This window comes from Denticeps clupeoides, chromosome 8 (genome assembly GCF_900700375.1).
Source record: "Denticeps clupeoides chromosome 8, fDenClu1.1, whole genome shotgun sequence".
Lineage (NCBI taxonomy): Eukaryota > Metazoa > Chordata > Actinopteri > Clupeiformes > Denticipitidae > Denticeps > Denticeps clupeoides.
In genome coordinates this window covers 9425582-9451415 of record NC_041714.1, presented here as the reverse complement: position 1 = coordinate 9451415, position 25834 = coordinate 9425582, and the positions used below count along the sequence as shown (strand labels likewise).

General features: G+C 44.0%; 1 protein-coding gene across 1 annotated transcript; it reads left to right on the top strand.

The window, feature by feature from the left end:
* Positions 1–1521: 1521 nt before the first annotated feature.
* On the top strand, positions 1522–24733 carry tet1 (tet methylcytosine dioxygenase 1). The gene is made up of 11 exons (XM_028989745.1): positions 1522–1790; positions 2275–3636; positions 14921–17060; positions 17190–17280; positions 17878–17971; positions 18105–18313; positions 18776–18926; positions 19040–19129; positions 19352–19489; positions 19918–20230; positions 20938–24733. The coding sequence occupies exons 2-11, from the start codon at positions 2434–2436 to the stop codon at positions 21999–22001; spliced, it is 5493 nt and encodes a 1830-aa protein (XP_028845578.1). The 5' UTR covers positions 1522–1790; positions 2275–2433; the 3' UTR covers positions 22002–24733.
* The last annotated feature ends 1101 nt before the right edge of the window (positions 24734–25834 follow it).

Here is a 25834-nt window from a genome sequence, read left to right as displayed (position 1 = left end):
GTCATCAGCCGCAACCCTTTTAGACATGTTCGTTATTTGGACAAATATTTATAGGCTTCCAAAGGGTCGTGTCCTCACTGAATAGACAGACAAACATATGGATATATAGGCACACACACACAGTACAGGCCAAAAGTTTGGACACACCTTCTCATTCAATGTGTTTTCTTTATTTTCATGACTATTTACATTGGAAGATTCTCACTGAAGGCATCAAAACTATGAATGAACACATGTGGAACACATAAAACCATGAAATATGCAAATGTGACGGATTAGAATATAAAAACAATACCTTTGTATGTAGTGATGTGCAGATTAAACAGCTAAACGAATTACAACAATGGTGTCTTGATTAAGAGAAGTGAAAAAGTGAATGTGAAGTGATTGACAGTGTGAAACACTGCAGCACAGCACATGGTGACACAACAAAATGTGTCCTCTGTGTTTAGCCTGCCCGGGGAGCAGTGTGTGTGGGGACGGTGCTTTGCTCAGTGGCACCTCAATGGCACCTTTGCAGATTGGGATTCGAACCCGCAACCTTCTGGTCGCTTCCTTAACCGCTGGGCCACCACTGCCACGTTAAAGAGTTGCACGGCCTAAAGCTTTTGCCTGACTCACATTCTCCTTTATGTCATTTACCAGACGCCCTTATCCCGAGCCACTTCTAATAAGTAGTTACAGGGACAGTCCCCCTCAGCCCTCCGCAGGTCAAAAGGTCTCTGCGGCGAGAAGAGTCTCTGAGGACCGTAATTTCTTTGGTCCTGGTCCCATGTTTCTTTTTCTCTTCACATTTTACGGTATAACTGGTATAACCACATCTGTGTGTTCACTTCACAGTTGATAAGTGTGACTCTCTGTGTACAGTAGAAGGCCAAAAGTCTGGACACACCTTCTCATTCAATGTGTTTTTTTCATGACCATTTACATTGGTAGTTCCTCACTGAAGGCATCAAAACTATGAATGTTCACATGTGGAGTTATATACTTAACAAAGAAAGGTGAAATACCTGAAAACATGTTTTATATTCTAGTTTCTTCAAATTAGCCGGCCTTTGCTCTGATTACTGCTTTGCACACTCTTGGCATTCTCTCGATGAGCTTCAAGAGGTCGTCACCTGAAATGCTTTTCCAACAGTCTTGAAGGAGTTCCCAGAGGTGTTTAGTACTTGTTGGCCCCTTGCCTTCACTCTGCGGTCCAGCTCACCCCAAACCATCTCGGTTGGGTTCAGGTCCGGTGACTGTGGAGGTCAGGTCTCCACTTTTTGTTAAGTACATAACTCCACATGTGTTCATTCATAGTTTTTATGCCTTCAGTGAGAATCTACCAATGTAAATGGTCATGAAAATAAAGAAAACACATCGAATGAGAAGATGTGTCCAAACCTTTGGCCTGTACTGTATATACACTGTATATTCACAGCTATTAAGTTGCATTCGTCCGCCGTGAAGGCACGCAGGAAGCCCCTCCGCGCCACCGCGGGAATCCGCTCCGGGTTTTCCGTCCGACCCGCGGCCGTCCATTAAAGAGCCCAGTCGCCTCGGGAGCTCAGGTTCGTGTCTGGGAGACGGGGCGGCCTCGGATGGCTCGGCGTCGGCCGGATTTTGCGTTCGCTTCGCGCGGCACCATGCCCGGGGCTTCGCGCCGAGCCGCGCCGTCGGTGACGGGCCGACGTCCGCGGCCGTGACCGTGTCCAGGAGCAGAGAGGCGGCGCCGCGGAGGGAAATGTGCCCCGGACTCGCCAGTGTCTCACAGGAGCGGAGTATTATTAGCACTTCACACACTCCCGGTATGTAAAGTATTCCAGCCCCCCCCCAACCCAGCTGGCTTTACTTTTTACTTGACAACTTTTAAAAGTCGAAATGTCGTAATCGCTGTAATCGAAGCGAATCCACAATGCGCTCTGTGTAGATTAAAGGGGATTTAAAGTGAACTCGCTGACTCTTCGATGCCTGCGTGTTCCTTAACGCGATAACGTTCCCAAATAAATATTTCCATCGCGTTGGCGTGTCGGCGCACATGCTGAATTACTGAGCTGCTTATAACACTGTTATTGGAAATATTGCCACCCTAATATGACGTTTATTACGGCCGTGCATACATCATAATTTATGACAAACATTAACCTATTGGGTGTGTTGGAGTTGGTCATGTCTCATGTGTGATCAGAAATAAACTGCTTATTATGACAGCATTTTTTACATTTTGGAATAATTGAAAGTGTAAAAGTGAGAACTCTGATGAACTTTTGTTTCGTGTTCTTCTTCGTGCAGGACATACGGGACGTCCTCCACTGCCTGGAGACATTTTAAAATGGTTGCAAACTAAACATTTGAATAAAGCAGCTGAAACCCGGTGCTAAGAATCCCGAATAATCTGTCGCCCATGCCTGCTGCTCCACCACACGCACTCTTGCCCCTCATTAACCAGCTATGCCTCAGAGTCCCAGGAAAGCGAGGAAACTGCGCGCTCCAGCAAAAAGAAATGGCAGGAAGCTGACCACTACAACTACGAAAAGGAAAAATGTGAGAAAGTCCCCCGCGGGGCGCGGCAGGACAGTGGGTCCGGCGCCACCGGGACCCCTGTGCAGGAGTAAAACCTCCCCGGCCGCCAGAGGGTCCAGACGCGATCCTTCTGTGGACTGCTACAGCCTGAGGAGGTCCCCCCAAGGCCGTCGCCTCTGCCAAAGGGCTCCGCAGAAGGTGAAGCTGGCCAGAAAGGGACGGGCCGCAAGAGGCAGGGGCCCCAAGGGCCACGTAAGCCACGTAAGCCCCTGCAGCGACGACCCGCCAGACAACGCGTCCATTCCGGATGGGGGAGGTCAGCCGATTGCCCAGAGTTCTGAGCGAGCCCCGAACCAGCAGGAGGATCCCCCGCACGCGCCTGCTAGGAAGTCAACGGGATTTCCAGCGACTCGGCTTCCGGACAATAGGGAGCTGTGCAGAAGCGAGGCCGCGCCCGCAGAGACGGGGGCTGGTGCTGAACAGGACCTTGTGAACAAATTAGATACCTCAGGCCCAGTGGAATCTCCAGTTGCGGCGTCATGTGACGTGGCCGGGCCTAGCCGGGAGGAAGAGGGCGGTCACAGTGACGAATTTGTCGCACCGTTCAGTTCCGCTCGGCGCGATTCTGGTGGAACCGCCCCGACCGCGCCAAATACATGTCCGGCCTCCCCTCGTCCCGTTTCTCCCGAAGAGCTAACGGCGCTCGAGGGACTTGCTGACGGCGTGGAGGCCAGCGTACCTCATGTTCCTGTGGACGACGATACCAAAGAGCGTGCTGGGGACGAGGGACAGTCGCTCCGGCCCATAAACGTATTTACCGCTGACCCGGACCGTCTGAGTGTGGGGCCATCGCCTCTGTCCAGCAGCTCAGAGGGCACATGGTCCTCCTTTGAGGCCGAGCCGGAGACTTCGGAGCTCATTCCGGAGTCCCCGGCCGCGTGTCCACACTGGGACGAAGACTCTGCGCGCTCCCGGAAGAAGAGGAGCAGGTGCGGAGGCTGCGAGCCGTGCCTTCGCAGGGTCAACTGCGGCCTGTGTGGCTGCTGCCTGAACCGCAAGACGGGCCATCAGATCTGCAAGCTCAGAAAGTGCGTTGTGCTGAAGAGGAGGAAGCAGCTCTCCACCGTGGAGGTAAAGCTCTTCATTGCTTGTGCCGGAAAACGGTTTCATTCCTGTAGTCGCTCTCCGGACGAGCGGCGTGCGAATGCAGAGTTTTAATGAAACATCGGCTCTTAAGTGAGCCGAGGAATGCGAGGTCTGGCAGGAAGACGTTCTCCGACGGACGGCTGGCCCGGTCTCCCCAGCAGGGAGAATGAGGCGCCGTCGGTTCACCACGTGGCGCGCGTTGGTGGAACTAAATGAATGAAATGCCTCCACACATTGAAGCTCCTCCTCCTCCTCCACCCCTTGCCTGCGTATCCATTGTTGTGGCGTTGGTGGAGACGGGAAGCGGGAAGTCGCTTTAACGCGCCGTGCCGCTGTCGCTCTCGAAATGAAGCTGCTGACGAGTCATTGGAAAGGGACCGTTGGTGTTGTCACGTTATTGGTAATGGAAGAAACGGGGGTTCGAATAATAACAGAACGCGTGTAAAAGTGCGGAACTGTTTAAGAGCACGTTTTGAGATCTTTTTTTCCATTTGTCCCCTACTACACGTGGAACGTTCTAGAATATTTACCCCCCCGGCTTATTCTGTGTGCATGTTTGTGTAAAGGACGCTGGATAAGGACAAGATTACCAGATAGCTGTGTAAACGGATCCCTTGGTGCCTTACAATGTAGGTCAACGTTCATCCGTGTTCGAGTCTGCGGCCCGAAACGCCGCCGTTCGCTTGTTTCTCAGGATAAATTCTGTATGAGCATTTTTTTTACATTTTATTATTGGTGAAATTCAGCTCAATGTGTGTTGAGCTGTGCGCATTCCGAATATACTGTCATGGCCCATTTCGTTTGTACATTTACATTTACATTTAAGGCATTTATCAGACGCCCTTATCCAGAGCGACTTACAACCAGTAGTTACAGGGGACAGTCCCCCTGGGGCAACTTAGGGTTAACTTAGGGTTTGTCACATGTGCACCGCGTGACGGCCCCGTGGTCAAACTTTCATGGGACGCGAACGTAAATGAATCACAGGCCGGGGTTGCCTGCGTATCGTAACAGGTGCAGCTCAGGGGCGTGTGTTTCGCAACAAGACAAACCAGAGCGCAGGGCACGTTCTGGCGGTTGTAGCTGAGTAATCGGGGCGAGCCGGCCCACACCTAAGCACACAGTAGAGCATTATCTGGCCCTCAGCTGTCGTTTTCAGCGCGGCAAAGGCGAAAGGTTATAAAGTCGACATTTGATTTGCATAATCGGCCGCAAATAAAGTACCGTGATGAAGAACGTCACCTGGCCTAAGTGGAGCAAGTCGGCATTCCTTAACTCTGAAGTAGCACACATATTTCTGCCGGCCCAGGCTGCAACCTGCTGGCTTACATTTACATTGAAGGCATCTGGCAGACTTACAACATGCTTCCATGTTACAATCAATGAAGTGATCAATTCTGGGCTCACATCACGTGTTTTGATTGTGCGGGATTTTGTCAGAAAAAGGTATGTTGTGCTGACTTCAACAGAGGGCTTTAGCAAATCACTGCTCATGTGTAGTGTGCTAGGTAGTCCTTAAACTAGCTGTGTGTGTGTGTGTGAACTGTTCATGTGAAGAGGAGAATACTTTGGTAACTTTGGCCTTTGGGTTGGGTCTAATGAGACTGCTACTGCAGTTTGTGTAACAGTTTGCTTTACTTGGCTCACAGGAAAATCTGAAACTGCAAATTGAAGAGCAAGAGGCGCTTTCTTTCTTGCCAGTCTGGTTTGACTCACTGCTGACAACCCTTTCTTGGCACTTTGTGTTCTGAGGCAAAGCCACAGAAACAGGGTTTCTTGTCTGTAGTGAAGGAGCAGTTAAACTACAGTACAGGCCAAAGGTTTGGACACACCTTCTCATTCGATGTGTTTTCTTTATTTTCATGACCATTTACATTGGTAGATTCTCACTGAAGGCATAAAAACTATGAATGAACACATGTGGAGTTATGCACTTAACAAAAAGTGGAGACCTGGACTCCACAGTCACCGGACCTGAACCCAGTCGAGATGGTTTGGGGTGAGCTGGACCGCAGAATGAAGGCAAAGGGGGCAACAAGTACTAAACACCTCTGGGAACTCCTTCAAGACTGTTGGAGAACCATTTCAGGTGACGACCTCTTGAAGCTCATCGAGAGAATGCCAAGAGTGTGCAAAGCAGTAACCAGAGTAAATGCCGGCTAATTTGAAGAAACTAGAATATAAAACATGTTTTCAGGTATTTCACCTTTTTTTTTGTTAACTCCACATGTGCTAATTCATAGTGAGAATCTACCAATGTAAATGGTCATGAAAATAAAGAAAACACATCCAATGAGAATATGTGTCCAAACTTTTGGCCTGTACTGTATGTCAAATGGCACTGCCAGTGATATTAACCTCAGATATATTAGCATGATGTTATTTCCAGTTTACATGTGGAAACATTCACCTTCTGAGTTGTGTGCTCCCCACCCCTCCATGGCCCAAAATATCCTTAGCTGCAAGTCATCTTTACAGTCATTTCAAAATGCAAGTTTAAAACTGAAGTGACATCGTATATTTTCTAGCTCTCAATCCATATTTGGCCATGTTGGGAATGTTTCCCTTGGCAGATGTCCTACGTCTATCTAGCGGTGCCAATGTGCATGTCAAAACTCACAGTGCAAAACCTCCTGGAGCGCCCATTGAAGAAACAGAAATAGATTATTGAGAATGTGTCGTTATTAATACATTTGTTACTGGGTTATAATATTTGCATGAGAATTAAATATTCATGGCGTGAAGCGCAGGCTAATCAGTGCTTTATGTATTCTTTGTGGCTGGCTGCCTGCGCATGAAGAGCACTCTGCCATTTATTTTCCTTTAGTGAGAACAGATGGTCCCTCGTCATTTCTCAAGGGGACTGGTTGTGGACAGAAGTGGAAAGGAAGCAGGGTGGGACTGGGTTGGAAGTGTCATACCCTTTCAAACTGGCTTCTAATGCTTTTTTCTTTTTTTGTTGTTCTATTTAAAGGTATTGAACTTAAAAAGAATTATTACTGCAACGTGAGCAGCATAAAGATTAGATTCTGCTTTGTTTCTGATGAGTACATCGCATGAGAAAAAACAACCGTGAAAGTCAACAGTCCGCGGAGGCGACTTGACTGTAAGCAGGCTTGCCGTGGATCTGTACGATGAGAGAAGTTGGATGTCCTGGATGGTCACCTTTCACCGTCTGAAAATACACAAAGTAAATATGCGGTACGCAGTATGGCATAATAAACAACCTGTGCTTTCCCATGTGAGAATGTATTTTTACTTTTTTTTGGTTGGAATCTAAAGCAGTCAGTCTCACCTTTTTATTGTTACCGGTCTCCAACAACTTTATTTATGTGATTGAACTTACTGCAGTAATCTTGGCAGCGTGCAGCAGCGCTAACAAGCATGTTAGTATATACGCAAACTGATCCCACGTCTAAGCATCCCATTGAGCCGACTGCTCTGTTGCGCTTGGCACCGCTCGTTCGCAACATAAACACGGCAAATTGAGGGAAAGATATGTAGGCTTGTCACAAGAGTGCGGCTGTTGCCAAAATCCCTATTATCATGATGTACAACCGAGCGCTTGTGCTGGGGATGCAGGGTTTTTCCTCTCCGCGCCCCAGACGCGCGCCGATTGGCCGGAACAGTGGACGTACATGACTGTGTTTGAGAAAGTATGACACACGTGCGGATAAATGAACCGTTGGAGGTGGAGCTGCCTTCAGCTCCAGCTTTTATTCATCCAAGAGCTGGAACCGTTACAGTTGCCATGGTTCCCTCGCCTACACTGACCCTGGACATGAGTTCATTATTCAGTTTTATCCTAAAACTGCAATATAATAATAATAAAATAAAATAAAAAGCCAATACCCTTGAGGCAGAATGAGACTTCTTGTGTTTTTTTTCCCATGAACCCTGCCTCCTCCCCGCCCCTCCTCTAATTCCTTACACAGAGATTGGCCGGCGCCTTGATGAGTGGGCTGACACTCGTGAGAGAGTGAGACAGGCATGTGGGATAGTTGGCGGGGCGGCACATCGTGAAATGTCGCCGTGAGCTCACCAAGCACAGTGCCATTCGGTTCGTTCACGAGGGAGGAACTTTCAATGGAGGAACTCTCTCTCTCTCTCGCTTTATCATTTTTGGGGCGGACCACTCCTCCCTACTTGGTTTACACCAAAAAGGTTTCTGACGTTCAGGAGGGGTTCAGTCGAGGTTCAGTTGGGGTCATGGCAGCAGGTGTGTGTATTTTTTCTTACTTCGTGTTATTTTCTGTCATCTTGGAGCTGGGTGGTGATCTCTAAAACACAAGCTCTCCCATCATCACCTTGTTAAATGTTACCTGGTGACCTCACGGAAAATTCATGATGTTTTGCATTGACCTTAGTTGCTTGTTAGTGACATTGTACATTGTTGGTATTATTTAGTGTCATTTTTTTTAGACCCCTTCACTTCTCTTTTTTAATTCAGTCATCTTCAGAACATGGGCCGACAGAGCAGCATTCTACTGTGTTTACATCTGCAAACCTGTTGCTCCTTCCTTCCCCTGCTCTGCTGTTCTCCATCTGCCATTCTATCGCCTCTGCATTAAAGCCGTGCCACTTGATTTCCCGTTTTGAATAGGAATCCTCAAAAGCCGTCCCCTGTGCTCTGTTTCCAGCAGACAATGGTGATCTGGGGACAGAGAAAGTGACACTGGGAATGATATTTCCAGTGCTACCTACCATCTGATTTTGATCTCTTTGGAGCACATTTTTATCAATGCTAGTTTAATAAAAAAGGTATTCAGATTCTCACAAAAGTTTTAGTTATCACCGGCGAGGTTTTTTCTGCCCCTAAACGTGACACTCAGGATCGGCAACATCTGTTTCCCATCAGAGCGATCGCTGAAACAGGACCTAAGATATCTTGCCCCCCCCCCTGTCGAACGCCCCCGGGGTTGAGCTCAGCCCCCTCTCCGTGTTTACCGCCCGTCTGCGTTCGGCAACATCGAGCGGCGCGAAGGCCGACTGTGGACCTCGGCAAACAGCGGTAGTTGGAAGCGGAGGCAGAGTCTCCTCACGTCACCCTGGTCCTGATGCTTTGCCAGCGCCGCACACTCTAATGTAAACAGCACTTTAGAGCGGCACCGCAGAACATGTGTTTGGGACTCCAGTGTTATGTCTGCAGGCTGCACTTTATTGTCCCCTGTGGGTCCTTATAAAAAGAAGATGAAGAAGTTTGCAGCGATACATATTTATACATCTATAAAAAAATATATATGACATGTTTGGATATTGTAGCACATTTAATTGAGAACAGGGGTTAAAAAAAAGATCTGAAATTCTCCTGCATGGTTCTGGGTCTTTGTAGACTGTTTTAAAACTGAATCAGTAAAATTGAAATATACTAGCCTCAATTCATGTGCACACTTGCATTCACTCCTACTTATTAAAATGGCTGGTCATTGTCACAGCCTATATCATGCTTATGATTCAAAATGGGTTAAGCTGAAGTAGGAGGTTTAGAAGCGGCATGGTATTGTGCTAATGCCTGGCTGGCCTCGGTTGAGTTGTGGAGGTAGGTAGGCGAGCGCCTGTCCACTCGCAGTTGGAAGCAAGGCGCAGTGGGAGTGCGTTTCAGTACTTGGTGTGGGTTTCTGGCACATGCAGTGCTGCTTTCAATGGTGGCATTTAGAGGAAATTCTTGGTGGACGTGGCATGAGCGACCTACTCTTGGTAAGGCAAGTTCTTTTTTAATCTAATCACATACAAACGGCCAGATAAAGAAGTAGTAACATATGTAAATTCTTCGGGATCAATCCTGTTTTTCTTTCGTAAGCACTCCTGCTACCTGGGACTGTAGGCACTATAAGCAGATTCAAGCATATACAACATGAAGCAATCCAGATCTACTAACAGATTCACTGAGCTTTTGTCGTTGGGATAAATGGTCTGAAAGTCTCTGGCATCCATTCTGGTGTGTTAAATTGGTGGAAAAGTGTAAGTCCTGTTATAATTGTGGCCTTCTTCATTGCTGTACCGCTGTGATGCGTCCCTCAGCCACCAGCATGTTACTAGATGAGAGTTGTGATTAAATTGTGGGTTATACTATAAATGTTGCCAGCTGAGAATCTTTGGTAAAACCTGTATGACATGTCATAAAACCAAGCAGTTACAGGCAGGAACAGGGATATGGAACAATACGGAAAGTAAACATTATTGGCTTGTAAATGAATCACTTAAAGCAACAATTTCTTCTTATCTTTACATCCATAACACATTCACATAATAACATGGTAATTTACACACAATAAAGAGACAGCAGAAAGACACACCCGCTGTATCCCATGATGCAATGTTCTTGATCCCATGATGCACAACCGTACAACAATAATGTTGTTAGAAAGTGACTCCAGGTGCCAGAAATACAATGAATTTGTTTACTTGAACAATGTTTGTTTTTTAATCATTTATACAGAGTAAACCAATGATGCAAAAGTAACTATGTTAAAATATACCAAAATTTATGACCAAAACCAGTCCATACAGTTGCATCACAGATTATTATTATATTTCAATGAAAAGTTGGTGTGGACGAATCAAAAACAACATAGACATAAATTAAAACTACACACACCAAACGGCACCATTGCTGATCTCGTTCAGAATCTCCTCTGGAATGGTGCATGTTTTCAGTTCGTGGAGGCATTTCCATTGAACCCAGTGAGGCTGCGAACGTCCTTTTCGGTTGGTAATCTCATCTGGCCAGTTCAGCCGTCTTCAAACCTGTAACGCAGCATCTGACAGCAGCCCTGTTTGAAAGCTCTTCCCCCGATGAACTGTTCTTTTCTACTGTCTCCAGAAGGAAAAACGAGATGTGGTTCTTTTGGTGGCTCGTATGCTTGATTCATTATCATTTGCCAAGCATTCCTGCACGTGTTGCCAGAATCTAGTCCTGTGCTGATTTAGCGCCACTGTTCAACAAACTGATGAGGCAATGTTGTGTTTTTTATTCTGAATCTCTCTGCTTGCCATTGCTGAGCAGCACTCGCTGGGGCTCCTGACTTCCAGAGCTTTGCCGACAGTATTTGGTAGTGGCGGTGGCGTCCTGTTGTCCTTGGGTGACCTCTGCCACCACATGTTTGTCTTTAGATAGGAATTAAGCACAGCAATCTGCGGCTGGCGCCCCAGCGGTGCAGGTTTTCTTTCCTCTCGCACCACGTGTGCGTGGAGCGCGGCGCACAGCTGCGTGTGGCAAGGCGTCCTCCGTCTGCGCTGCTGCTGCTGCTGTAAGGTGCGTCTTGGCTGAGATTACGGCGAGATTACGGCGAAAAGACAGGTGTTTCTGATACAGGCTGCACGAGTTCATTAGTCAGATCCTGGGTTCGTTCATATTGCAGATATTCTCAGCTATTTCAGCAAGAACAGCACTTTTTTTTACGAGGGAAAGGTCTCTTCTGTGATTGGTGGAAAGACGATTCCTTGCTGCCCATCATTGGTAGAGGGCATTGCTGTATTATTATTCGAAACCCTTCAGATGATGGAGCATGGGCAGCATTGGCTTAAAAATGTGACTGAGAAACCTGGTCAGCAAGTCGCTGGATGCTTTTTGCATGCTGACCTGCAAGAGATTACACTTTGGTTTCGTGAGTTTGAAATACAGCGGGCGGCAAAGAGTGCCCTGCATTAAAGCAGATTTGCTCCAGTAAGGTGCTCTGTGTATTAGGACGTGAAGAACATCATGTAGTGCTCTGGCGCTAAATGCGCGTGTAACCTGCTTTTCTGTGCTTTAATCCGCTCATGCAACCTGCTCATATAGAATGAAGAGAGTTGTCACATCAGTAATCATCTGTGTCTTCAGTTTGGGCCACCGATGGTCTATAAATCATTAGACCTTGAAATGAATTTGACAAAATTCACGCGAAAGTAGTCACGTGACTGCAACGGATAAAAAATCTATCCAGAATGTCCGGTTTGTGTGGCAGTAGAATTTTTGCGAGTGTTTCTGTGTCTGTGCGCGAGGAGCGCGAGACACAGCTGTCACAGCCCTTGTGCGGAGACCGAATCCGGTCCTGTGTGAGTGTCCGCTCCAGAGATTGCAGGTCTCCCTCGTGCGTGGTTGTAGAGTAAAAGCCCACATAGGGGATCCTTTGTTTAGGAGGGTCTAGGCATGGAAGATAATTTACAAGCCGCGAAAGTCCCCAAGCGATTGGTTGACTGGGCGCTGTCTGCGTCTGCGAAGGGCATGCGTTGCGCGTCTGCTGCAGCGGCGGTCTGAGACTGCTCCTCCGAGCGCCGGACATGATACCAGGGGCGGCTCGCTGAAGGATCTGCTACTGTAGCCACTTATTGTTTTGAAGCTGGAGGAGGCAAGATGGCTACCTTTTAGGATATGTTGCCCAAAATTGAGGGTCTGCCACTAAGGAAAGCAAAGGTAATCCAGCCCTTTATTTTTTCTGCCTATTGTGTCCTAGGAGCGGACAGGCTTAGCCACGACGTTGTGCGCTGTCTTGTGTGGGGTGGTTATTACTGCATCACCAGACACCACTGACATGTGTTTTGGTTGTAAAAATAATCCACCAAACCACCAAAAAAGAAGCGAGTTTCCAAGGTAACAGACACCCACCTTGTCACCTCTCGGTCATGAATGCAGCTCTTTTTTTTTTTTTTTTTTTTTTAACCATTAACGGTAACGTTTCGGCACCTGTTTTCACACAGGACCTCGTACCGATTTTGCTTTTCTGGCAGAAGTTGCACCGTGCCGTTTGGGCTGTGGTTGGTCTTTTAATGAGTATTGTGTGAAGTGAAGTTGAAGTTGAGTAACAGGAAAGGAGCCTCTATGAATGAAGCGTGATCTCACTGAGACTTCAGAGAAGCGTACACACCAGGAAGGAAGCATGCTTTTTTTTTTATTCACGCACGCTCTAAATCGGGGGTTAAAAGCACTAATGTTTTTTTCATTAGAAATGCTATTTTGCTGTGTTTATACTGTATTGTGATTCTTGTGATTAATAAGTCTCTTCTGAGATATAATATAAACTATGTTTTATTTTAATAATATTAGTAAATGTTTGTTGTGTGTGACTCAATCATAAGAGTGTTTCATATCATTTTTTTTAAATCGTTATTTGCAGTGGTGCTTCAGGGTGTGTTTCATCATTTTATTTTTAGCTCACTTTAGGTCCCACACGATTTCCAAGGAGTGGCGGCTTAGGGCTAGACGTCGTGAGCACTTTGTGCCCATAATGAATTCTATTTGGTGGTTAGTGAGATTTTTATTCTTGTACCTTATTCTTCCCTTAGCAATGCTTCCTCAGGGAGGGGTGTCAGGATTCAGTGAACACCCTTAGCTCTGTTGCCATGGTCGGTGTGTTTGTGCGTCCGTGTCAAGAAGAACTGCCGCACTACAATGAAAAAAAGGGAGTCAAAATCGTGCGTCGTTCTCTAGGTGGTTTCAGTGCCTCATACGGGCGCCGCAGATCCCAACTGTTCTCTCAGCGCGTGAGCTGTTGCATGCTGTGAATTACTAATAGTGTTTTAAAATATGCATCAGCTTACATTACACAGAATGAGGACGGGATTCATGGTAGATATGGGTCCATGGACGCAGTAGGCGTCAAGTTTAATTTTCTATTGCTGGAACACATGCGGTTTAGTAAGAGCAAATTCTAGCGTCTACACATTTTTCCCATGTGAAAGACACTGTGTGTTAATTAGACATTTATAAGCACTAGTTCCGATGAATAGGCGAGAGACGCAGTTTATGTTTGCTGAAAATTCAAGATTAGCTAAGATTAGCCATAAACGGCAAAATTAGGATGCAGGCTTCTTACCACTTCTCACTTGCAAGATGATTTCAGCCACCGCAGTCACATGTCTAGCGCTTACAGTTTCAGGGTTGTGCAGGCTTGTTCTCATCTGATCATGTTTCCCAAATTGTTTTCTTTGATAATGAACACATGATAAATAATTGATAAATAATGCTTCTCGGTGTCTCTGACTTTTCCTTTGCCTCTTTGGTTGAACCCAGTAAACAGGTTGGGTGGGAATAGGAATAGTTCATGATTTGAACAGGTGCCACATTTGTCCTGATGTGTGTAAGAAAATACATTTATGAATTTATTTATGTTTAATATTCATTACCAGTACCAGGGTGCCAGTTGCATCGACTGGATTTGTTGCATTGACTGCTTTGAGTGCATTGTTGCATCATTCTTGTCTTGGATGAGCTTTCACCTCATTTTTCATGTGATACAGTATTCCAACAGGACCTTTAAAACAGGCCCCAAGGATATTCCAAAGTTAAATGAGTTATGCAGATAGAGTTGAAGCAATTGTACTTGGGACAAAACTAAACCCAGGCTTGTGTGAGAGGAGTGTGTTGAAATGTTTTTAGGCCAAATTTAAGGTGAATTTATGGTCTCAGAGGAACCAACATTGACCTTCTGGGTTTCATTTCTAAGCTAAACATTTTGCACACTTGGAAGTTCACATGACCCTGAGAACAGAATTACTTTAGGAAATCTCATTGCAGATAGATGCATCCACAAAATGTATCATGCCTAATGTAGACTGTTATATTGGAGCCATAGACTTGTACAATCTTGGAATTGTAGAAGAACATGCAGACTCAAACCTTGGAATCCTTGTTGCAAGGAAGCATCACTATCTTCCACACCACCCACACCACTTCACAACAAATAAAGTTGAACTGTCAGGACCGAATCAGTAATGCAGAAAGTCAGACCACACCAGTCAAGGACAGATCTACTAAAATTATTGTCTTTTAGCACTTTTTTAGCACTTATTTCTTAGCACGTTTTAGCACTTAAACCCTTTGGCACGTTCACTAGGTGGCACATACTTATTATGTGATGGAAAGAGGCTGTATTTTATTTATGAATTTTCATTATATTGTACTACTAGATATGATCAGATTTTTTTGCATTACTGATTGTGTCAAATATTAAAAGTGAGCTAAAAAGTTTACCCAGGCCTAGATTATAAGCACACCCCCCATAACAAATTGACATATTGTTGCCTAAACAGCCTTAATATGTCATTTGGAGACCAAACTAGAATAGCCTGCAGCACTCTCTGGAGAGCTGATAACAATTTCTGTCCTAGTTGTAGCTACAGTATATTACTTGTCATTGGTCTATTATTATCAGTTCGGGGTTCTCTGCATTCCACAGTTCATGGACATGCTGTGGCACAGTCTGCTTTACAGCTCCCTGGGACTTTGCACAATATGTGCTGCCTGATGTCTCCAGCAATTTTGTTGAGTCATCTTTTTATTCTCCTCCAGGTTGAGTCACTGGGAATCTCAGTAAATGGCACAAGAGCAGACCAGATGGAAGACACCTATGTGGCTCAAGAGAAGGAGTGTGACTCATCTCAAACACAGCCTGTTCTGCTGGAAGCTGATCCAGCAGCCAAAAATGGTGCAACAACAAGTCCTGCCGAGGACAAGCTTGGAGTTAATGAAAACATTGGTGCATTTTTTGGGCACCAAGCTTCATTAACATTTGAAAATGGTGCTGAAAACCTCAAACCAATTGCAGTGGATTTCATAAGTTCGTCAAACCAAGCATCAGAGAGAAATGTCAAGATGCTGCCAGAGTCCAGTCCACACTGTCTTTCAGAGAGCTCAGTTCCCCTTAAAAAGATCAAGTTGGAGAAGCCGTGGGTGCAGAATAGTCAGCAGACCTACACACCGTTGGAAAACAATGGGGGATATGAGGACGGCTTGTCCACCTTAGCGGCTGTAGTTTGTTTTTCCATTACTGATCGTAAGGCTCTGGAGGAGAAACTGTTTGGAACACAATCTACAGTTTTGTGTTCCTTAAAAACTGAGCCAGAAGACAAGTCTTTCCAGTCCGCGTCACAACATAACCCAGTCTCTGTCAGTCCAGGTATCGATACGCTGCATCATCAAGTGACCACTAAATGTTGTGAGAGCTCCTTGCTAACTCTCCAGACTTTCTTACACCAGAGGAACATAAGCATTGAACAGGCCATAGCTATTGAGGCGTTAACTCAGCTTGGAGATATGCCTCAGGCTGCTCCCGTGAAGATAGAAAGTGGCAGTCTGGACTCCTTTCTAGAGCATGTCCCTCTTCAGGAAACTAAATCTGAACCACGTGTCATTTCAAACAAAGTTTCAGTCATTAGTCAGTCATCAAACCACACCTCTGTCATTCGAGGCCCTTTAAACGAGCAAGGCAGGATTGTGCAGAATCATCACAAAACAAGCACTTCAGATAAGCTATCTTTGCAAGACCTCTTGAAGGCCACCTCAAATTGTGATAAAGTGCCCCATATGCCAGAGAAGGGTTCAAATTGGACCACTGGTCAAGCACTTTGTAAAACTAAGGTATCCGATGGCACTTCTAAAGAGAACAGCACACCAGCCAGAAGCTCTAGGAACAAGGATGAGGAGGAGGTGGCAGCCCAGCTGGCACAACTGCCATTCATAATTGAGTCACGCCAAAGGCAGACACATACAGTCCTTCCTTTCCCATGTTCAGAGAACAACCCACCCAGGGCTATGCCCACTCAGACCATAAAATACAATAATCTTCACCCACTAGTGCAGAATCCCAAACCTCCTGTGAAAAAAGCAAAGCCTTCAAAACCGCGAGCATCAAGGAAGAAGTCTGTAGGCCTTGACTCTCTCGGAATATCTGAAAACAACAGGATCCCTTTAGCTAGGAGGACACCCAATGGCAAGGCATTAAAGGTTCAGAATGCAAGAGTGAATCATAAAAGAAACCTATTTCTTCCACTGGCTCAAATAGACTTGAAAAATTACATTGCAGAGGCACAGAGGGAGAAACAGCAGCTCTTCTATTATAATAACTCTCACAAGAGAGAGCACTTGGAGTCCCAGACTCCTCCTGGCTTGGGCACTGACAGTGGTATAGATTTTAAAATGTCTCCCATTGGCTTCAGTCATTCCCACGAAAAGCACACAGTGTTACCCCCAAATGGACATCATGTCCAAACAAATGGTCTCTCAGATTATGCACAGGAGCAGAAACGTGAATGTGAAAGTCAAGTGATTTCTCAGGTATCCAAACCCAATTATGTGCTAAATCTTGGTGCTAAGCTACAGTCCAGCATGCCCAGTATTCCCCGTTTGGGAATCTCCAACAGTCCTGATGTGCACAACAAAACAAACAACTTTTCAAAGGACACAGGATGGTCTCCTATGGATAAAGAGGGATGTTACAAAGTGGAAACATCTGGCCCAGTCACTGTTTTATCTACTTCCACTGTCAGTGGTGGAGCCAGTGATGGGGACAGTCTTGGCGAAAGCACACCCTTCAAGAACACGCTCAACAACTTCCTTGAGTCCCCTTTGAAGTTTTTGGACACACCAACTAAGAATTTAATCAATACCCCTTCTAAAAAAGGTGTCGAGATGGCAACTTGTGATTGTATGGGTAAGTCTGAATTTTAGTTTGTCGTGTTTTTGGTCAAGTTCCTTGCATATTTGAACTTTGTAATGTTAAAGTTTTACAGTGTTGCATTATTATTTGACATCAATTTAAGTTAATTTCTCTTTCTCACAGAACAAATCATTGAGAAAGAGGAGGGCCCCTACTACACCCACCTTGGATCTGGCCCTAGTGTTGCGGCAGTAAGGGAGATGATGGAGAACAGGTATAAATGTAGAGTGGCTGCTTTAAATGTGCAGAGCCTAGCTATGTATACCATGTGTGGAGGATTATGTTCTTTTTTCATATAGACAGTTGTAAAAGGAAAGCACTGCTAAGCTCAACATATACTCAAACCCTGCGAGTCAGAACAGGAAACCCCTGGCCTGCTTTGAAAGGGGCCCAAAGAAGTGACTAACCCAGTTGTTTTACACACTCTTTTGAGACCTCGCTTGGTTACTGTGCTCTCACACATTGGCAATTTTTGTTTTATGGCTGTGTCATGATTGTGCATAATGAAGAAGCGGGCAGTATAATTGCCTGACCCAAACCAAAGCTTTCATGCAAACATAGCATAAATGTCAACATAGAAGTCACTCCGCATCTGTAAACAGGAAGACAAAGACAATAAGCACATGGAAGACAGGTGAACCCATTTAGGTAATCAGTGTTGACAAGAGGAGGATCTGTCAATCTGGGGGATTCAAAAGTGTCATGTTTGTCAAACCAAGGGGAGGTACGCTGTTTCACCTGGCTGCAATGCCCACGAGATGTGGGCATAACAGACTGTCATAACCTGATATTTGACTGGGTTTGGTTGCAGATATGGGGAAAAGGGGAAGGCTGTCCGTGTGGAAGTGGTGGTGTATACTGGAAAAGAAGGGAGGAGCTCTCAGGGTTGTCCAATAGCAAAATGGGTATGTGTTAAATGGTTTTAAATGGATTTCAGAAGAAATGGATATATACTGACCATCAAGTACTTGATGGGTAACTAGAATTTTAGTTGTAGCAATGTTGCACACTGCTGCATTTGCACTCTGATCTCTGCAGGTGATCCGCCGTGGCAGTGAGGAAGAGAAGCTCCTGTGCTTGGTGCGTCGGCGAGCTGGCCACTGCTGCCAGAACGCTGTGGTGGTCATACTCATCCTGGCCTGGGAGGGCATCCCACGCACCATGGCTGACAAGCTGTACCAAGAGCTCACCCAGACACTGTGCAAGTACGGCTCACCCACCAGCCGCCGCTGTGCCCTGAATGAAGAGTGAGTATAAATGCTGTCTAGTGCGCTTTTTAATTCTTACCTTGACAGGAGCTAGAGTGCCTATATGAATGTGCGGAGTGAGTGTACGGATTTAGAAAAGTTGTAATGTGCATTAAAACGTACCGCATCCCAAACAGTTTGAGTCTTCCGACCTGAACATAATTGAAAATCTGTAGCTAGTGCATGCAAGACAGAAGCTTTTTCCAGGGACAAATTGGCAAAAAGAATTTAAAGACAAGCTGTGACATTTGTCTGATCTTGTTGGTTACCCAAACTTCCGCTTCAGGCCATTTTCTGTGCCTCTGAATGTTGGAAATGAAAATCTTCTGCTTAACCGTTTGCAGTCGTAGACATTTTAAGCAAGGGTGTCCAAACTCTTGCCTGCCGTATCACACTACTCTGAAATTGGCAGGTCCAGGAGTTGACTTGCTGTGCATATGTTTATTCTCCTCTCCCACACAGTCGCACCTGTGCCTGCCAGGGCTTGGACCCAGAGACCTGTGGAGCCTCTTTCTCTTTTGGCTGCTCATGGAGTATGTACTTCAATGGCTGCAAATTTGCCCGCAGCAAAATCCCCAGAAAGTTCAGGCTTCTTGGAGACTACCCAGGAGAAGTGAGATTCATGTTTCACAAATTATTATTGTTTGTTTTTCATTTGAATTCTGCAGGTTTTACTGGGAAAGTCATTTTGAATGTGTCCACATTTGTGATTGCTTTTTTTTACAGGAGGTAAAATTGGAGAGCAATCTTCAGAACCTGGCAAGCGACCTAGCCCCACTATATAAACAACTTGCTCCTCAAGCTTTTCAAAACCAGGTGATCCCTCTGCATCCTCTACATGTCATGTAGTGGGAGTGATGTGGTGGGAATTTGGTGGTATTGGGCATGCTGCTATAAAATTAAGCGTTTTTGTTGTTTTTTTTTATCAAAAGGCATATGCACATATGCTTTAAGTTGTGACTGATGTGTTGTTCTATTCAAAGGCAAAATATTTAAGCTAAGTCTCAGTCAATTGTAATTGTCCAACCCCCTCCGCAGGTGGACAATGAAGGGTCAGGAATAGACTGCAGGCTTGGATGTAAGGAAGGGCGGCCTTTCTCTGGGGTGACTGCATGCGTTGACTTCTGTGCCCATGCACACAAGGACACCCACAACATGAACAATGGGAGTACTTTGGTAAGCCTAATTTGTTAGCAACAAGACCCTTCTACAAGTTTTATAAATGAATGAATGAATGAATGAATGAATGAAGGAATGAATGAATGACAAAGTGTGCTGTCTTGCCCCCGTGATGTTGAGGAATGCTTTTGAACACAGTTAAGTCATCACATGCCATTAGATGGCAATTAATGGCATTCAGTGGCATAGTTTGTGAATCATGGATATTATTCTACTAGTGAATGCGCAATTCACAGGCTCCAAAATTGTTATTTTGAGTCACTTCCATCTGAATGAATAATTTGCAACGTTGTCCAGTAGACCTGAGCAAAAAAGAGTGTGATTGAAACTGAACTGAACTAAAACCATTTAATCATTATGTGCTTATTACCAAATAGTTATTTGACTACTTAAGAATAAAAATCTGAATCCTTGGTCTTGTCCAGGTATGCACTTTAACCAAGGAGGACAACCGTGCTGTGAGGAACATCCCGGAGGACGAGCAGCTGCATGTGCTGCCCCTCTACAAGATCTCCGACACTGATGAGTTTGGCTGTATGGAAGGCCAGTGGGCCAAGATCCAGACAGGAGCCCTTCAGGTCCTCTCTGCTTTTCCACGGGAGGTGCGACTCCTGGCTGAACCAGTCAAGTCAGCACGCAGGAAGCGCCAGGACACCAAGAGAGCCAATGCAGAGAAGCAGAGCGGCCAAGACAAGAAACCAGTTGTCCCAGTGAAAGTCAAGAATGAGTCCATAAAAGGTAACCTAGTCAATTTGGGGGGTGGGGGGTGATGTTTTGAATATAATAATCTTCAATATACACTAATCAGCGCAAAAAATTATATCCCCCTGACTAATATTGTGCATGTCCACTTTATTTATTATGGCCAAGAAATATCACCATCGATTTTATGTTTAAAAAATTTTCAAAATAAGTCCCATTGTTTAAATTGAAAAAAAAATCTCTAGTCACGTTTTGCGTAATGAGTTTGAAATGTAAAACAAAAATAATATTTTTAATACCTGTTCTTGGTATCTTCTGTAAACATTGTGAAAAAGAGCTTTGGAAAACTGTGGAAATTCTTATAATGTCGAAGGCCCAATATACAATTTGTGTACATCCCACAGATCTGGGGAATCTGGACACCTTGATTGTTGTCATGTTTCTCACAGCTCGTATAATTGGAACCTTTGCCTGTGACCCCTATGCCAGTTCACTGGTCGTCTTTCCTTGAACCACTTGTCAATGTTACTCCAGTCTCTACACTTTACTGGCTTTCTTCTTTTAGAACTGATTGTTCACTTACTGCCCAATATATTGTGACCTTATTGAGAGGTAATTTATGTAGTTCACTTGGGTTTTAATGGTGTGGCTGATCAGTACAGAAAAAAAAGCTTAACGTGTCATTCTCTCGACAGTAGCAGTTCTCTCACTGCTGGATATGTTTGTCCCTACTTCTCTTGTAGGTCTCAGAAGCCCTTCAGCGCACTCACCCTTTCAGAAAATGGAGACTCAGAACAACTCTAGCCCCCTTTCTTTACCTGGAGCTACAGTGGGGAGCCTGCAAGACTGCAACACTTCTACACCTTACAACAACAATGGCATTAATCCCACTGCAGCTAGAAACAACAGTCCCCATCAGTCTCCGCTCACTCCTTCGCGTAACGGGCCTGCCGGCACACCAGAGAGCCACAACAGTGGATCCAGCCTCATCACACATGACAGCCCTCAAGGTTTTTCGGAACTGAGACCAAACTGTTTGACGGGAATGAATTGTTTACATGATTACACTCACGCAGTGAAATCAGAGCCAGACGTGGTGCAGTCCTTCCCTCATCAGAGCACTCCCCCTGCTGGTCAGAGCACACCCCCTTGCTCACATTATCCCGGCCCTAAAGACGACCTTCAAAGCAGGCTCAATGGGTTCCACAGTGGTGAGCCTGTACACCCAGTTGACTGGGACCACCACAACCCACCCACCCCACAGACCCCTTCCACTCCAATGGAGGTAAAAACAGAGGAGGTGTGGTCAGACAGTGAACACAATTTTCTGGATAGTGAGATAGGGGGTGTCGCAGTGGCACCCTCCCATGGTTCCATTCTCATTGAGTGTGCAAGACGCGAATTGCATGCCACCACACCCATACTGCGGCCCAATCGCTACCATCCCACACGTATCTCTCTGGTCTTCTACCAGCACAAGAACCTGAATGAGCCCTGTCATGGCCTGGCCCAGTGGGAAGCCAAAATGGCAGAAAAGGCAAGGGAAAGGGAAAGGGAAGAGGAGGCGGAGCTTGTAGGGCTTGTGCCCGGGGCCGGGGCCGAATTCAGTCCTGCTCGATCCAAAGCCAGGAGAGGCAAGCCTGGATCTGGTGACACCAGCAAGGACTCAGAGGAAACATTCCTGGATGAAATAGCTCTGCCACAGGTTCCCACACGGCAGGCACAAGCACTCCCTCGAGACAGGGTCATCACCGCATCTCCCTACACCCTCACACAGGTCACAGGACCTTACAACCGCTGGATATGACCTCGACCCTTCACCATCTTTTTATGCTACTGCCTTACCTCAATCAATTTTAATCTTTGATTTTTTTTTTTCCCTATGCGTTGTCAGATAATGTTTTCATCTCAGCTTTTTAAATGATATTTACTACAGTTTGTGGGTTTTTAAACTGTGAGTGTTGGTGCGTCTGACTTTTATATTGTAAAGAGATGGTGATCTCAGCAGATGTTTTAACTTGGTTTTATACACAAAGATGAACTTAGCACATAATGGATGTGATTATTTATTCTGATCATTGTCAAAACTATTTTGTAATTTAATTTCTGGTGCAAGCCTGTTTACTGCAATTGTACTACATACCTGCATTTACATGCAAGTAGTAAATACTCAGAATTGACATTGTAAAATGTTTATTCTATAGGTTTATTTCAGCCTTCGGTGCTCTTTTTCTGAGGTAAGACAATGACTTATTTTTGGTGCCATTGTAGCAGTGTCTTACAATGAATTTATGAAATAACAGAGAACTAAACATAAATTATATGATATATATTATTGCCACAGATTGGTTGAGTTTTTAAAGACATTCATGTAGCATTGAGTTCTCCTTTTTCTATTTCTGTTTCTTTAAAACACCATTACTAATGAAGGTACACAATTAAGTTCCTATTTGCTTGGCTGAATATGCATCATTTCCTATAAACATGACATATTGAGAAGCACTTTTTTTCAAAAACAACTTGAAAAGTCTAAACATTCAATATGCATACTTAAATCACCTCCCATTGACATTCTGCTCTCATATGGTGCTTTTTGTTGCCTTGCTAAGCAGTTCTGATTTACCCACAAATTCTTACTTGTTGAAGCAATATCACTGAAGGACATGTGCTGCATTTAAATACTGTCAGTTATGGAGAGTTTCTTAAAGGCACTTCATCATTACCATATATTTCGCTCCCAAGGTAAATATAACAAAGTCTAATGTCACAAATTGGTCTCAAATATTTACACTTATTTACTGTATGTTTCTCACTGGTGCTTCTGAAACATCACAATATAGAAGAGGTTGTATGTGACAATTGTTATCATTTGAATGTTATCATGCTGTCACTTACACTGAATGTAGACATTTGATGATTTTTTTTCCAGTGGTGAAGTTTTCCAAGAATACATTTCTTCCAAATATAGCTTATAGATATGATTGGTATGGGTATGATATTATTGCCTTGATTGTTAAATTGTCATTTATATTTGCATATATTTTATGCCACATTGGAAATCAATACAAATCAATACAAACCATTGATGGTTTCTTGATAATTACTGAAAGACCTACACAGGGTTAACCCCTGTTTGTTTTATATATCTAATAATATTATTTACTAATAATATCAGTTACTGAATAATAATGGCAACAGACTCTACAACCCAAACTGCTCCTTCCCAAACCAAATTCCAATTAGTTAATTCATTAAATTATTACCAATCCAGCTTTACTGTAAATGTCTTGGCCAGAGTTCTAGGTCTATGTTTGTTCAAGCAATGTTTTGTGGTGCAAGCTTACATTGTACTAAAGCCATGTCTGGGGTCAGCCAATGACATTGGCATTCCAAGTGAAAATGCATGTTTAAGTTTTAAACAGAGGTGACCTTTAATGCTGTTTAGCTGATTCTCAGCATTTTATTACATTATGATTACATGATGATACCTTGCAGATTTTTACTCTAAAGACGATAGACTATAACCCAAGATTATAACCTCTTTTGCCCGTAAGCCTATTAAAGGTTGCTCAATGCTTTCTTCATTTAAGTCAGAAATGATGTTTACATGCTGGCATTAGGGTCTGCATGAGTATACTTGTGAGTGGGTTGTTTCTGTATTCAGCCTTCCCCATGGTGCTAACTATATTCATGGTGCGCTCACAATGTTATATGGTACTCATGTTCTAAGTAATACCTCTCTAGCCATCTTTACAGATATGGGTGCAACAACTGTGTACTGTATATGCATGACAGTTCAATCTGCTGGCTATTAATGCAGTCGAAAAATCCCAAGTCAGTACGAAAAACGTCTGTGGGGCATCACATGTATTTCACCAGAGGTATTCTACTGAGAGTATGTTTTACTGTAACATTGTCAAGTATACAATTTATTCACCCTTTTAAGGAGTCGGGTGCTTTAAAACTGATGGTGCCCCAGGCCTACAGAGCCATTAATCAGCTCTCGTGCAAATGTGTTATTGTGATTGAATATAAGGCAGCTTAATGCAGAAAAAAGCTGAAAATCATTGGTGCTCATGTTCCTGAACCCAGGCTTTCCATGACAAATCACATGTGGGTGGTGCTTTCTATTAAACTCTGTTTTTGTTTTCCCTTATGCTTTCTGTGACGTATTCTGGCACACTTGAGCTGTTTGAAGATCACGGTGTACGGCAGCTGTACCTGCATTTTTATTCATAGCATAGCCTATATTTGCAGTTTAAACAACCTTTTAGGAACCAGCGTGTGTTGTTAGGTTGAAGTCTATTTTTCATAAGATGGTTTACAGATGGTTTAGTTTCTCATGTTTAATGTGAAGAATTTCATTAACAGAGAAGTAGGTTGCTATTTCTGTGTGACATTACAAACAGCTAGAGTATGGCACTAATCTGATGTGAGTGTCAAACATTTCTGCACTTTTTTGTTGTTTTGTCATTTTTTTTGCAATAATGCTTGTTTTTTTTCTCAGAAAATGACAAATAAATGATACTTTCTATTACATTATTATTAGTTTGTATTATTTCTGAACCATGTGTCATTTGGCAAAAAAAATGGGTGCTTTGTTTTTTACTAAATGCATGCAGAGCTATGCAGTGGTCTCTGGTATTCCTAAAGGACCCATATTCACTATTGGCCTGACTTAATGCCAGAATTAGCGATGTGGCTGGGGGTCCTTCAGAATCACTCAAAGTACACAACTTATTATGGATGCAGTGAAACAAATATTTTCAAATTCTGGGTTTATGTGTTGTAGTTGCTAGTTATGATATTTTTCCTTTCTCAGGTAGCAGGCGTATTGAATCTAAGCTTCTTCTCAGTATGAGAGTGTGTGAATGTGAGGTCTTCCAAAATTGTTTTTGTTTCCAAATGTTCAGACACACAACTTAACTGCTTTTCACATTCTACGAAATCTATTTCATAGTACCGTTGTAACCTGCAAATTCTAAGAAAATAAACATCACAATACAAAAACATAAGATTTCAAGAATGTAAGCCACTGCAGGCAGTGATGTGGAATATATATTTTAATTTGAGATGTACACTTGTTCACTTGCAAATAATTTAATCAATTCCAGCATTAAAGGAAATCTAGTTTCATATCCAGTGAGATATGTAAAAAGCCAACATGTAAAACCAATGTAAATATTTTCTTTCTGTCTTTCCTTTATTGTAACAGCAGTCATGTTTTTTTCTTGTATGGTGTTGCTGTGTAAAATTGCAATGGAACATCAGTTAACATATTTGTGATAAAAATACATTTAGCATTTCAGTTAATACCCACCACTGAATAAACCTAAAATAAATTTATATTTTCAAGCTCATTGCCTTTGTGTTTAATCAGTAATAGAATATATGCTTCATTTTGTATGCTGTCCTTTGATAAATCCGCAGCATCTCTGCAACCTTCACAACCACAAAAAATATAATTCCTCAATCAGATGACCTACTAAGATTCAAATGCCATCTACTACCATTATGTCCCTATCCCAACTTAGTGAAATGCTATGGACAGGAGCATCAGCTGAAAAGAAGAATGTAACTTAAAGAAAATACTGCAGTACTATTTACTGCAGACAATTGCTGGACATTTTATTTGCGTTG

What these genes read in the sequence shown, in the direction of transcription:
- tet1 (XM_028989745.1), top strand. Translation starts at nt 2,434, where the DNA reads ATGCCTCAGAGTCCCAGGAAAGCGAGGAAACTGCGCGCTCCAGCAAAA. An exon ending in GGCAACTTGTGATTGTATGG is followed by an intron (nt 17,061 to 17,189) that starts GTAAGTCTGAAT and finishes TCTTTCTCACAG; the next exon opens with AACAAATCATTGAGAAAGAG. An exon ending in CTCAAGCTTTTCAAAACCAG is followed by an intron (nt 19,130 to 19,351) that starts GTGATCCCTCTG and finishes CCCCCTCCGCAG; the next exon opens with GTGGACAATGAAGGGTCAGG.